The following is a 13,971-nucleotide window of genomic DNA, read 5'->3' as shown; positions in this document are numbered from 1 at the left end:
GAAAGTATGTTTGGCAAAGCGTTTTTGTTGGCCACACCCTGCTGAAATGGTATCTGGAGAAGTGGTGGAAGTGACCCATATTCATCAGGTACGTACCCAAAAAGTGTTCCAAACCTTTTGGCAACACTGTCAGTGATGCTCGTCGTGCTGGTGACAAAGATGACAAAAAGGAAATCATAGCCGACACGATGAAACTGATTAGCAACGGTGCTTATGGCAAAGCGGTTACTAACAAAGAGAAGCAGTCTGACGTGTGCTACTGCGACAGTGAAGTCGCCGCAACACAGAAGATAAATTATCCCTGTCTCAGACAGATAACCGAGGTCGTCGATGGCTTTTACGAAATAGAAACTGGCAAGCGCCGCATCACATTTGACCTCCCCCTGCAGGTCGGGTTCTTTGATTACCAGTACGCCAAACTGCGCATGCTCCAGTTTTATTATGACTTTATGTTGAAGTTCGTGGACGTGTCCGATTTCTAATATTGCGAAATGGACAAAGACTCAGCCTACATAGCCATCTCCACGGACAGGCTGGAGGTTGTGATAAAGCCAGATTTAAGGGATGATTACGAACACGAGAAAAACCTCTGGTTCCCTCGCACGAAATCCCCTGTTATCAGTGTTAACGCCGCTTCGACAAACGAACTGCTGGGCTCTGCAAATAAGAATGGTCCGGAGATGGGATTGTCGGGTTGTAAATGTGTTCAAAGACCTATTACTGTTTTGGTGGAGATAACAAAGCAGAGGACAAATACAGCTGCAAGGGGGTGAGCATAAGATGCAAAAATTATGAAAAGTATCTTAAAGTTTTGACTACCCAGGAAGGTGGGAAGGGTGTTAACAGAGGCTTCCGCGTGAGAGACAACCAGATGGTCACCTACACGCAAACACGAGACGCATTTTCCTAATTTTACACCAAACGTTCCGGATGACGGTGTCACAGCTCTACCCTTAGACATTTAGACTGCACAGTGCACACTATCAATGATATCTTTACATATGTCTGCATTTGACAAGGATGGAGGAAAGTTTTTTTTAGGTGCGCCGATGGGGTGATTCTTCCCCAGTTTACTGATGCAAACCTCGGCCTGGGGAATGGCGTGGACTATCCATTTGGAGTCAGGACGCTGCCGGCGACAGTACTTCAGGACGTCTTTATCTGCTATTCTCTCAAGGAATCGCGTTGCAGGTCCTCTTTATGTTGACAATTACGGTTTTTTTTCCAGGAAGCGGTTGTTGTTCTCGTAGAGGTAGTAATAACAAAGCTCGCCTTCGATGCTACGGAGAAGAAAACAGTAGGACAGATTGATTTTGAATGCCTGATTTTGGTTTCTGAGGATTGCCCGTACTTTGTCTGCCAGGTCGTCAACGTTGGCAGAGTTCAATCTGAAATTATGTCATTAACCGGTGTTTTTTAAATGTGTACGTATATTTGACCAGTTTTCTCTAAATATATCTGCTCCAAGGCTGGATCGTCGTCTTCCAAGTCCTCCGGTTTATGAAGGGGGTCTTCCTGCACGGGGGAATGTGTCGTTTGTTGGCTTGGGTCGGCTGCACACGTCTACGTTTCGGTGCGACTTCGTCAGCGTGATCAAAATATCGTCTTTTGTGACCGCGGGAGGTGTATCTTCGGGGTGTACCTATTTTCCGTGCCGCTGCAGCTCTCCTACCGCGTTAAACGAGGCGTTACACAAACGGCAGCTGAATACAAGCCTCGTCGGTGGTTGGTCGTGTATGCGCTTGTGTTCTCGCAGGCTGTCCGCCCTTGCAAACATCTTTCCACAGAAATCGCACTCGTGACGCGGAGCTTCCGACACGTGTTGTTTTTCGTCTCGTTTCAGAGCGTCGGCTCGAATGAAAGTTTATTTGCATGTCTCGCAGCGGTTTAATGTGGGTGACGCGGTGTGGGCAAATTTCTTGTGACGGTTAAAGGACTGTCTACGTTCGAACTCTTTCTGCATTGGTGGCAACTGAACGCCATGGTTGCAATAACGACTAAGCTCTGAAATAAAGAACAAAGGAGTTTCTTAAACACACTGAAAAGCGATTGAACAAGACAGTATGACAGTCTCAACATGGACGGAAAATACAAGGTGGTTGGGTCTAACTTTCTAAACCAAACCAAACCAAAATGAACCGCAAATATGTGTTCCCAAAACACCAACACGAACGTCAAGGGCAGACGACCTGAGATTCCTACAAAAATATAACCAACCCGGAGGACTGGACATGGACAATGTTATTTTGCTATCTTGCCTCAGTTTACCCTAATTAGACTCCTTGCATTTTAATCTATCATCTTGCTGTTGACCTAATTATGTATGACTAAAACCACAAAGAATCAAATTGCTTTTCATGCAGTGATGCTGTTACAAAACCACGATACCCAGACTTGTTGCTGATTAGAAATAGCAACTGAAAACCTTTTTTCGACAAAGATCGGGGGCTGACCAACCCTGGCCTTTAGACATGATCCCAAATATTTAAATTCCGTAAGGTAACAAGAGAACGAACAGTGTAACAGCACAAAACACGCAGATTAACTGCACAAGACACAGAATAAATATAACCGAAGTACCGAAGTGTATAAATTGTGCGTTTTCTTCTTTCATCTTTGACAATAGCCACAAAAGGAGCCGGTCCGGCTCTGCATTCTTTGCTTTGGTCCAACATTTAATTCGGGTAAGAGGGACAAAAAACTTTATAACCCCCTTCACTAATGGGGCAGTGTGTGCCTTAAGCAGCCCAGACAAAAGCGACATGCTAAAACTACGGACAGAAAACCATTATCCAATGCGTAAAAGGTTTGTTGGGCTCGCTTGTCCTGCGGAGATTTTGAAAAGATTTATGGTAGTTTGCCCCTGAAATTGCGTCCCTCTAACCAACCGAGTTCTCTGATCAATGTACAAACAAAATAAAGACAACCCCCCCGGAGTAACTCCGGAGTAGCTCCGGAGTACATGCGTACCTGTATTTATGGTAGGTGTCTTATATTTTTCATGTGCGTGCGTGCCATGTATGCATGTATCAACACAACAACCAAAAGGACACTAGGGCAAAGGGATATCGTTTATTTACTGTTCATTATGTATCACTCATGGTTTTTTTAGAATAAATAGATGAACACAGAAGCCAACATTGGCAACCTTCGTGCCGTCGTATAGCTTATGTCAAATCAACGTAACACAACGTAAAAAAAGCACCTACGTCTTAAAGGAGGGAGTCAAGAGTGACGGCGCTCCATTTCTATTATAGAGACCCTTGACACCGGGATTAGAAGCACTAAAGAAATATTTTCTTTCATCTTTACCGTGCGATGTTTGACCAATGCAATTGGTTTCATATTGTTGTGAATTGTGCGTTTGTCGGTAGCGCTATTACCATCCCTTTTATCTGCATCCCTTTCAGTTCATATCCCTGCGGTATCATCAAGTACATATTTCCGCTGACCGTTGGTTGCTACACACGTCTTAAACAATGCCTAGTTTACGTCTTTTGTTTAATTTCGGGAACGGTCTTTGATCGCGATCTGGTCTTAAGAGTGGTCGCGGCATTTTATCCTTCTGAAGACGTCACTGATTGATGACTTACTGTCTTTACCACCATCTCTGTTATCATATCACCATGGTTACACATACACGTCCCTATGGGGGTAGCGACTCATCATTAGTTGAAAGGACCGAAAATAAATATAAGATATATTCCCACGTCGAAAACAATAACCTGATAATTGTGTCCTTTGTCTTCGTGTATCGATGTCCCAGTCGCCGTGCATATTTTCGAGGCTTTGGGGGAAGCCCCTGACATCACCTATTGTTCTAGATCTCTATAAAACTCCAAGAGCCAGGACGAAATTTAGTTGACCATCGACGTGGGAACTGCGAGGACGTCTCGGCTCTACTGATATCCCTCTCTTCTGCGCCGACCACCTCCGCAAGCTGTACAGCCATCGCCCGGCACGCACGCACATGAAAAATATAAGACACCTACCATAAATACAGGTACGCATGTACTCCGGAGCTACTCCGGAGTTACTCCGGGGGGGTTGTCTTTATTTTGTTTGTACATTGATCAGAGAACTCGGTTGGTTAGAGGGACGCAATTTCAGGGGCAAACTACCATAAATCTTTTCAAAATCTCCGCAGGACAAGCGAGCCCAACAAACCTTTTACGCATTGGATAATGGTTTTCTGTCCGTAGTTTTAGCATGTCGCTTTTGTCTGGGCTGCTTAAGGCACACACTGCCCCATTAGTGAAGGGGGTTATAAAGTTTTTTGTCCCTCTTACCCGAATTAAATGTTGGACCAAAGCAAAGAATGCAGAGCCGGACCGGCTCCTTTTGTGGCTATTGTCAAAGATGAAAGAAGAAAACGCACAATTTATACACTTCGGTACTTCGGTTATATTTATTCTGTGTCTTGTGCAGTTAATCTGCGTGTTTTGTGCTGTTACACTGTTCGTTCTCTTGTTACCTTACGGAATTTAAATATTTGGGATCATGTCTAAAGGCCAGGGTTGGTCAGCCCCCGATCTTTGTCGAAAAAAGGTTTTCAGTTGCTATTTCTAATCAGCAACAAGTCTGGGTATCGTGGTTTTGTAACAGCATCACTGCATGAAAAGCAATTTGATTCTTTGTGGTTTTAGTCATACATAATTAGGTCAACAGCAAGATGATAGATTAAAATGCAAGGAGTCTAATTAGGGTAAACTGAGGCAAGATAGCAAAATAACATTGTCCATGTCCAGTCCTCCGGGTTGGTTATATTTTTGTAGGAATCTCAGGTCGTCTGCCCTTGACGTTCGTGTTGGTGTTTTGGGAACACATATTTGCGGTTCATTTTGGTTTGGTTTGGTTTAGAAAGTTAGACCCAACCACCTTGTATTTTCCGTCCATGTTGAGACTGTCATACTGTCTTGTTCAATCGCTTTTCAGTGTGTTTAAGAAACTCCTTTGTTCTTTATTTCAGAGCTTAGTCGTTATTGCAACCATGGCGTTCAGTTGCCACCAATGCAGAAAGAGTTCGAACGTAGACAGTCCTTTAACCGTCACAAGAAATTTGCCCACACCGCGTCACCCACATTAAACCGCTGCGAGACATGCAAATAAACTTTCATTCGAGCCGACGCTCTGAAACGAGACGAAAAACAACACGTGTCGGAAGCTCCGCGTCACGAGTGCGATTTCTGTGGAAAGATGTTTGCAAGGGCGGACAGCCTGCGAGAACACAAGCGCATACACGACCAACCACCGACGAGGCTTGTATTCAGCTGCCGTTTGTGTAACGCCTCGTTTAACGCGGTAGGAGAGCTGCAGCGGCACGGAAAATAGGTACACCCCGAAGATACACCTCCCGCGGTCACAAAAGACGATATTTTGATCACGCTGACGAAGTCGCACCGAAACGTAGACGTGTGCAGCCGACCCAAGCCAACAAACGACACATTCCCCCGTGCAGGAAGACCCCCTTCATAAACCGGAGGACTTGGAAGACGACGATCCAGCCTTGGAGCAGATATATTTAGAGAAAACTGGTCAAATATACGTACACATTTAAAAAACACCGGTTAATGACATAATTTCAGATTGAACTCTGCCAACGTTGACGACCTGGCAGACAAAGTACGGGCAATCCTCAGAAACCAAAATCAGGCATTCAAAATCAATCTGTCCTACTGTTTTCTTCTCCGTAGCATCGAAGGCGAGCTTTGTTATTACTACCTCTACGAGAACAACAACCGCTTCCTGGAAAAAAAACCGTAATTGTCAACATAAAGAGGACCTGCAACGCGATTCCTTGAGAGAATAGCAGATAAAGACGTCCTGAAGTACTGTCGCCGGCAGCGTCCTGACTCCAAATGGATAGTCCACGCCATTCCCCAGGCCGAGGTTTGCATCAGTAAACTGGGGAAGAATCACCCCATCGGCGCACCTAAAAAAAACTTTCCTCCATCCTTGTCAAATGCAGACATATGTAAAGATATCATTGATAGTGTGCACTGTGCAGTCTAAATGTCTAAGGGTAGAGCTGTGACACCGTCATCCGGAACGTTTGGTGTAAAATTAGGAAAATGCGTCTCGTGTTTGCGTGTAGGTGACCATCTGGTTGTCTCTCACGCGGAAGCCTCTGTTAACACCCTTCCCACCTTCCTGGGTAGTCAAAACTGTAAGATACTTTTCATAATTTTTGCATCTTATGCTCACCCCCTTGCAGCTGTATTTGTCCTCTGCTTTGTTATCTCCACCAAAACAGTAATAGGTCTTTGAACACATTTACAACCCGACAATCCCATCTCCGGACCATTCTTATTTGCAGAGCCCAGCAGTTCGTTTGTCGAAGCGGCGTTAACACTGATAACAGGGGATTTCGTGCGAGGGAACCAGAGGTTTTTCTCGTGTTCGTAATCATCCCTTAAATCTGGCTTTATCACAACCTCCAGCCTGTCCGTGGAGATGGCTATGTAGGCTGAGTCTTTGTCCATTTCGCAATATTAGAAATCGGACACGTCCACGAACTTCAACATAAAGTCATAATAAAACTGGAGCATGCGCAGTTTGGCGTACTGGTAATCAAAGAACCCGACCTGCAGGGGGAGGTCAAATGTGATGCGGCGCTTGCCAGTTTCTATTTCGTAAAAGCCATCGACGACCTCGGTTATCTGTCTGAAACAGGGATAATTTATCTTCTGTGTTGCGGCGACTTCACTGTCGCAGTAGCACACGTCAGACTGCTTCTCTTTGTTAGTAACCGCTTTGCCATAAGCACCGTTGCTAATCAGTTTCATCGTGTCGGCTATGATTTCCTTTTTGTCATCTTTGTCACCAGCACGACGAGCATCACTGACAGTGTTGCCAAAAGGTTTGGAACACTTTTTGGGTACGTACCTGATGAATATGGGTCACTTCCACCACCTTCTCCAGATACCATTTCAGCAAGGGTGTGGCCAACAAAAACGTTTTGCCAAACATACTTCCAATGAGAGAACGTCTGGGTTTAGACATGATGTTTTTCGTTTAGGCATAGTACGATGTCGTCGATGGAAATGTCGCAGTTCTTGAAAATTGGGGGCATTTCGGAAAAAAATGTGTTTTAAGATGCACGGAGACTTCGATATCGCATTCGACCACACCGATCAGGTCATCTGCGCGGAAAGCCCGGAGGATTTTGTTATCGGCCAGTTTGTACTTGATTTCCGTGGGTGTACAGTCTTGCGCCCAGCCAAAATATAACGTATCATCACACTCAAACATGTAAGTACACATGGTTTGACATTAAAAAGATGAACACTTTCATGACAAATAAAAGTATAGAGTCTCCTAAAGTATCTACATACATGTAAACACATTAAAGATTCCTGATGTATAAACAGATATAGATCTAGAGTGACTGATTTGTATACATAAACGCACACTGGAATGATATATCGCAAGTCTCCCATTGTGTAGGTGGTATATCATTGTGTGCACTTCGACATCGCATCATTTCCCTACTGTCTGACGAAGAGAAAGGTAGCATGCCTCATGTATGTGAATTTTGTGATCAGGAGTTTGCTAGAAAGTTTAACCTCGATAGGCATCAAGAAAGAAGACACCGAGACGACTCAGCTGCTGCCTCGGGAGAAGTCGTCGTAGACCCCGAGACGGGATCTTATCGTGATCGCGATATTTTTGACGCATCCGACATGTCCTCTGGACAAGATAAGGACGCATTTGATTCTTTGACAGACAATGAAAAAGGCGATGACGTTGGAAAAGACGACAGTTCGATGGAGTCACATGATGAAGAGACCGAAACTGATGAGTCTGTGATGGACTCTCAGGATTCAGCAAAAGAAACCGACACCGAACAGAGTGGTTCCGAGAGTGATGCAGGCTCTGACGCGTCTTCCGGCACGGCTTCGACTGATGAAAGTCAAGAGTACGGCTACGACAGTGGCGACGAGGAGGAGTGGACACTCTATCGAGACTGGACCATCCCACTACCTCACCAGCCTGGCGACATTCCTCAACGCGTCATCAAGGAGACAAAACGCGCTGGCAAAAAGTTTTATCTGATAGAGTTTGCTGCGCTGCCTCATCACAGTTATGAGATCGAATACACCAAGAACTGGGTCTCAGAACAGACATTGATGAAAAAATATGGTTACCTCGTCCTGAAGTAATGTAAAGTCGACATACCACCAGCAATACAGCGTTTCTTTCCTAAAGTGAATGTTTAACATAACCTATACGACGACACGAAGGATTGCCAACGTTGGCTTCTGTGTTCATTGATGTATTCTGGACCGAATACTTGATAAATAAAGACCCGTCACGAAACGATATCCCTTTGCCCTAGTGTCCTTTTGGTTGTTGTGTTGATACATGCATACATGGCACGCACGCACATGAGAAATATAAGAGACCTACCATAAATCAAGTACGCATGTACTCCGTAGCTACTCCGGAGCAGTACTGTACTCCGGAGCAAGATGTATAGCGACTCCAGAGCAATGATTCGATGCATGTATATGCATGGTATATGTTCAAACGTGATGCTTCCCTATACGTTCAAATAGGTTCATTAGTATATGATATATATATATAACGATGACGATAGGCATACATTTCCCCTCGCCTCCCTCATCGTGATCTCTGACCGCTATATTGCTCATACACATGCATACATATATATACACACATATATATATATATTCTAGACAAAGAAATAGTCTATGACATGTCATAGGTATATCAAATGATATTTGATAGATATATAGATATAACAATATACATATGGTAATATCATACACATATCATAAACAAAGGCATATCTTCATTATGCGACCTGTCAATCATAAACCTATTATGGTAATGAAGGAACCTATACGACGACACGAAGGGTTGCCAACGTTGGCTTCTGTGTTCATCTATTTATTCTGAAAAAAAAACATGAGTGATAAATAAAGACTTGTCACGAAACGATATCCCTTTGCCCTAGTGTCCTTTTGGTTGTTGTGTTGATACATGCATACATGGCACGCACGCACATGAAAAATATAAGACACCTACCATAAATACAGGTACGCATGTACTCCGGAGCTACTCCGGAGTTACTCCGGAGTTACTCCGGAGCAAGATGTATAGCGACTCCAGAGCAATGACTCACTGATACTTACCTATAAGATTAAATAGATAATGTGTAATATATAACGATTAAGATAGTCATATGTTCCCCATCTCCTCCCTCATCATGATCTCTGACCGCTACGTACACACACATATATATATTAAACTAGATAAAGAAATAGCCTATGACATATCATAGGTATATCAAATAATGTTCGATAGATATATAGATGTATACTATAGATATGACAATATACATATGATAAGATCATACACATATCATTAAAAAAGTATATCTTCATTATTCGACCTGTCAATCATACACACATTATGGTAATAAGGGCGGCGCTAGTGGAGCCACCAGGATTATACTACCTATCTCCACGTAAAGTTTCCGTGTTCCCCACCGCGCTCATGCACATGTCGCTGTTTTCACAATGATAGTCCTTGTTGTAGGGAGATACCAATCCTAAATACATACATGACATGCACGCACATGAGAAATATAAGAGACCTACTATAAATACAGGTACGCATGTACTCCGGAGCTACTCCGGAGTTACTCCGGACCTACTCCGGAGCAAGATGTATAGCGACTCCAAAGCAATGACTCACTGATACTTACCTATACGATCAAATAGATAATGTGTAATATATAACGATTAAGATGCGACCTGTCAATCATACACATATTATGGTAATAAGGGCGGCGCTAGCGGAGCCACCAGGATTATACTACCCATCTCCCACCGCGCTCATGCACATGTCGCTGTTTTCACAATGATAGTCCTTGTTGTAGGAAGGTACCAATCCTATATAATATTCAATGTGTCGAAGTGTTCACAAGTTTTCATAATGATAGCCGCTACCCCCTTATCAACCAATCACGTTTTGTTAATTCCAGCTTAATTTGCATATTTGTCCCATTTTCATCTGCTTCGACTTCAGTTTGCATATGTCCTTATCGTTCTAATTTGCATATTTTTTGGCTCATTTTTCTGGTCTGTCTAATTTACATATGTCTTAATTTGCATAATTTGGGCTCATTTTTCTGACCTGTCTAATTAACATATGTCCTAATTTGCATAATTTTGGGCTCATTTGCCAATGCTATCTACTTGGGCTGGAAAACTCTGTACGTTTATCTACGCAAGTTTCGCTTCGCTCACTCGGTGGTTTCATTCAGTGGTTATAACAAAGGACCAGGCGTTATCACGCCATGTACACCGCGGTTAACCCTTAATTGTTATTATGGTACTACGTTTCTTTAGTTGACAGTATTTCCTTACAATGTTTTTTCTGCGAATTAGACCACAATGACTGCGACCAAAACCCATGTGGAGTACACGCAATCGCGTGCCAGGATAACGTCGGGTTCTACTCATGTGTCTGTGAGATGGGGTTCACCGGTACCCATTGTGACGTGAACATCAACGACTGTCACAACAGCTCGTGCAGAAACGGCGGGACATGTGTGGATGGTGTTGGCAACTACACGTGCGTTTGTCCGGATGGGTTTAATGGGAAGCTGTGCGAAAAACAAATCGGTGAGTTCATATGTAAATCTTTGAGCTCATTTAAACTGAAAGGTCCATTGAACACATCGATGAAAACTATGTAAACATTTACATATTGGTCTCTTAGTTAATTTTTCTCTTGTTTCAAGTATAGTTTTGGTGTTTAAGTGAAGGGCAAGTTGAACGATACTCTGCATCACTAGTACTAGACTCATCGTATCTCATACATACACACATGAGTGTGTAAACGATTACTTTATATCTACACAGTATATGGTGGGTGGAGCCAGTGGACTGACTGGACTCCATGTAGTGTAACATGTGGGAACGGCACACATGAGCGATGGAGACAATGCAACAGCCCACCTCCCAAAGAGGATGGCAAGGACTGTGTGGGGATTTCCACCGAGATGGAAACCTGTCGTTTGCAAGACTGTCCATGTATGTATATGCACACACACACGCACGTGAGCACGCACACACATTTACACACAAAGACGCACAAACGCACACATTTACACAAACAGGAACGTACGCTCGTACACGCATACGGACACACACCTACGCTCACATATACGCAGACATTGATACATTTGCACACATATGTTTTAAGCATAATAATTGTCCCAGAAGACCTAAAAATGGCACTACAGGGGCCCTGAATCCATCTACCGCTTATTCTTGAGTCACATCTCCAATCCGAGGCCAGGTGAGACAGGGCAACAAAACGTACGGTATCAAAAATGAACCAAAACATTAAATGGCATATCCTGTGCATACCTATCTATGTACACGTCTTATTTGCGCAACCATCCTGTCCAGGCCCCCCCTTCGGGAAATATGAGCCTAACTCTACTTAAAGGCTTTCAACTGAAATTGAATTGAATTTCCAGAGCATAATGATTTCTACTATTTACAACTATTGATTATAGAAAACCAAAATGATTTATATAAACATATTGACAATAAGCATTATATACTAATCATCATAAATTAAAAAGGCAAGGGTAGTTAAAAACCTTTTATTATAACTTTCCCTATGTAGCTTGCCTGGAGCTGAAACCACCATTCGGTATCATAATGGAGTGTTACCGGAATGAGACAGAGGGCGAAGAGTATTGTCAAATCGACTGTGGTCCTGGTTTGGAGTTCTCGGAAACACCCCTACCGCTGTATACCTGCGGGCCAAAGTCACAATATACACTCAGCACAAAAAGTTTGGAATATCAACTTCGGTTGATCATATTTATGTTGTTTCTGCATCAATTTCAATATATTATATATCTATAAAAAGCTTGCATGGTTTTCTTTCCAATGGTATCAAACTCATTATCACTCTTAACTCATGGAACATGCACTAGGCCTGCTAACGTGAGTGGGCCACGAAAAAAAAGTGCCCAAATTCCCCCGTTTCTGTTCAAAACTGTATCGTCCGGTTCAACCGTTGTTATGGCCGCGGGTGACAATGATTCAAACAATCCTTTTATCTCCTAACGTTTAGTTTACAGAACATCCAAGTTTCTTTTTAGCATATCTGTGTAGAGTATTTTATGAGTGTAAATTCATGGAACGAGGACTAGGCCCGCTTACGTACAGGGGGTCCTAAAGATAAAGTGCCAAAATTACCCTACTAAAGTCAATCACTCCATTCTGCTGATGAAGGCAAGTTGAATAAACAGGACATGTCAATCAAAGCTACTATTACTCTTTATTCAAGCAAAAAATCTGAACCATATCATGGCAAGAGGTGATCAATCGAGTGCTAGCCATAAGCCGTAGGAAGGCTATTCCACCCTAAGACTGTGTCCAGCATCCAATGGTCCTTGCTCTGTGTGGACTGGTGTTGTAATTTTGCAGAATGGCATTTGGTCCAATATTGAAGAGGTAGAATGTTGCTACTGGATGGAGGATGATGTCCCTATATGTCACCACATTAATTTACCTGGAATGATGACGAGTCTTGTTTACCCTATGGTGGTTATACCGCCCCACACCATGACGCTACCTCCACCACGAAAGTTACTCTTGCCTTGTCAGCGTGCGGTTCTCCTTGCCGCATACACGCTTTGATTCTGCCATCCAACTATCGAAAGGGCAGATGAACTCTAGTCGAGTGTACTAAAACGGCAGATGAACTCTAGTCGAGTGTACTAAAACCTTGTGTGTTCCGCATACAAAATGTGAGGTGAAAAGAGGATTGATTGAACCAGTGACACACGCGCCAATATCAACAGGACGATGCAGTGTTGAACAGAAGTAGGGGAATTTGGGCACTTTTTTTTCGTGACCCACCCACGTAAGCAGGCCTTGTGCTCGTTTCATGTGTTTACAATCATTATAAGTTTGATACCATAGGAAAGAAAATCACACAAGCTTTCTATTGATATATAATACATTGAAATGGATGCATAAATAACGGAAATATGATATACCAAAGTTGATATTCCAAACTTTTTGTGCCGAGTGTAGATGGAATCACCAAACCGAAAACAATCCTAAGGCCACACTTCCAGCGTGTTCCCGTAAGTACTATACTTGCTAGATGTTTACCCCAATGAAACATTAAGTTGAAAACATCATTAAACATGGCTGATGTTCTTTGAGGAAAGTTTGGGATAGAATTGTTGTTGATGTAATATCAAGCATGGGAAATAATTTGAGACAATTTGAACTCGGCACACAAAAGTATGGAAACTTGAGAATATGTTAATCAAATCTGTACTCTTTCATAACTAGCATTTTTGTAATATAGTTGTAAAGCTTTTTTTCTAAATTGATGGTACATCTATATTGGTAAGAGACGTGCATACCAAATAGTTTGGCTGTTTACATGGTTGTGTCGATAGGAAATGGTGCCTACGTATACATGCAGATATTAATAGTTTTATTGTATCAAGACAGGTTGAAAGTCAGAAAAGTCATCAATGCAGGTTGTTGTTTTTCGATATAGTACAAGAATTGTGTGCACGTTGCTAACTTCGTGATTCTTGACTTTTACAGAATCCTACGTGTCTACTGTGTACCTATAATGAGGTGAAAGCAAAAAAAGAAACTGCCTTACGACATTATGTCATGTACAGAATACCTTTTTGTTTGTCTTTTAAAATAGATGGACGAATTCCTAAGACGTTTTTCCTTGAATACGAGATTAAATACCCGGACTTGTTCTGCACATCCGCTGACGAAAGTCTACTCATTGCTGAGACCATCAGAGACGTAGGGTCAAAGAATGTTGAGGATGTAGACTGTGTCTGGAGAAAGACTTGCAATGCGACAGTGGAGGTATTGTAGTATTAAATGTACCACTCTTTCTTTTCTTAATGGCAAATGTGTGTGTTGTTGTAGG

General features: G+C 42.7%; 2 protein-coding genes across 2 annotated transcripts in view; both read left to right on the top strand.

Moving 5' to 3' along the window:
* LOC118415652 (sushi, von Willebrand factor type A, EGF and pentraxin domain-containing protein 1-like) overlaps nucleotides 1-482 on the top strand; it is a 12,898-nt gene extending 12,416 nt beyond the window's left edge. The window contains exon 9 of the mRNA XM_035820378.1: nucleotides 134-482. Coding sequence (XP_035676271.1) covers nucleotides 134-482 — 349 coding nt within the window. The remainder of the gene's footprint in view (nucleotides 1-133) is intronic.
* Nucleotides 483-7,682: 7,200 nt separating this feature from the next.
* LOC118415651 (signal peptide, CUB and EGF-like domain-containing protein 1) overlaps nucleotides 7,683-13,971 on the top strand; it is an 8,305-nt gene continuing 2,016 nt past the window's right edge. Inside the window, exons 1-6 of the mRNA XM_035820377.1 lie at nucleotides 7,683-8,082; nucleotides 10,419-10,655; nucleotides 10,896-11,066; nucleotides 11,671-11,824; nucleotides 13,092-13,147; nucleotides 13,735-13,907. Coding sequence (XP_035676270.1) covers nucleotides 7,683-8,082; nucleotides 10,419-10,655; nucleotides 10,896-11,066; nucleotides 11,671-11,824; nucleotides 13,092-13,147; nucleotides 13,735-13,907 — 1,191 coding nt within the window. The remainder of the gene's footprint in view (nucleotides 8,083-10,418; nucleotides 10,656-10,895; nucleotides 11,067-11,670; nucleotides 11,825-13,091; nucleotides 13,148-13,734; nucleotides 13,908-13,971) is intronic.

Source organism: Branchiostoma floridae, chromosome 5, assembly GCF_000003815.2.
Source record: "Branchiostoma floridae strain S238N-H82 chromosome 5, Bfl_VNyyK, whole genome shotgun sequence".
NCBI classification, from domain to species: domain Eukaryota; kingdom Metazoa; phylum Chordata; class Leptocardii; order Amphioxiformes; family Branchiostomatidae; genus Branchiostoma; species Branchiostoma floridae.
The sequence above is the reverse complement of the archived record's forward strand: the minus strand, read 5'-3'. Positions and strand labels throughout refer to the sequence as shown.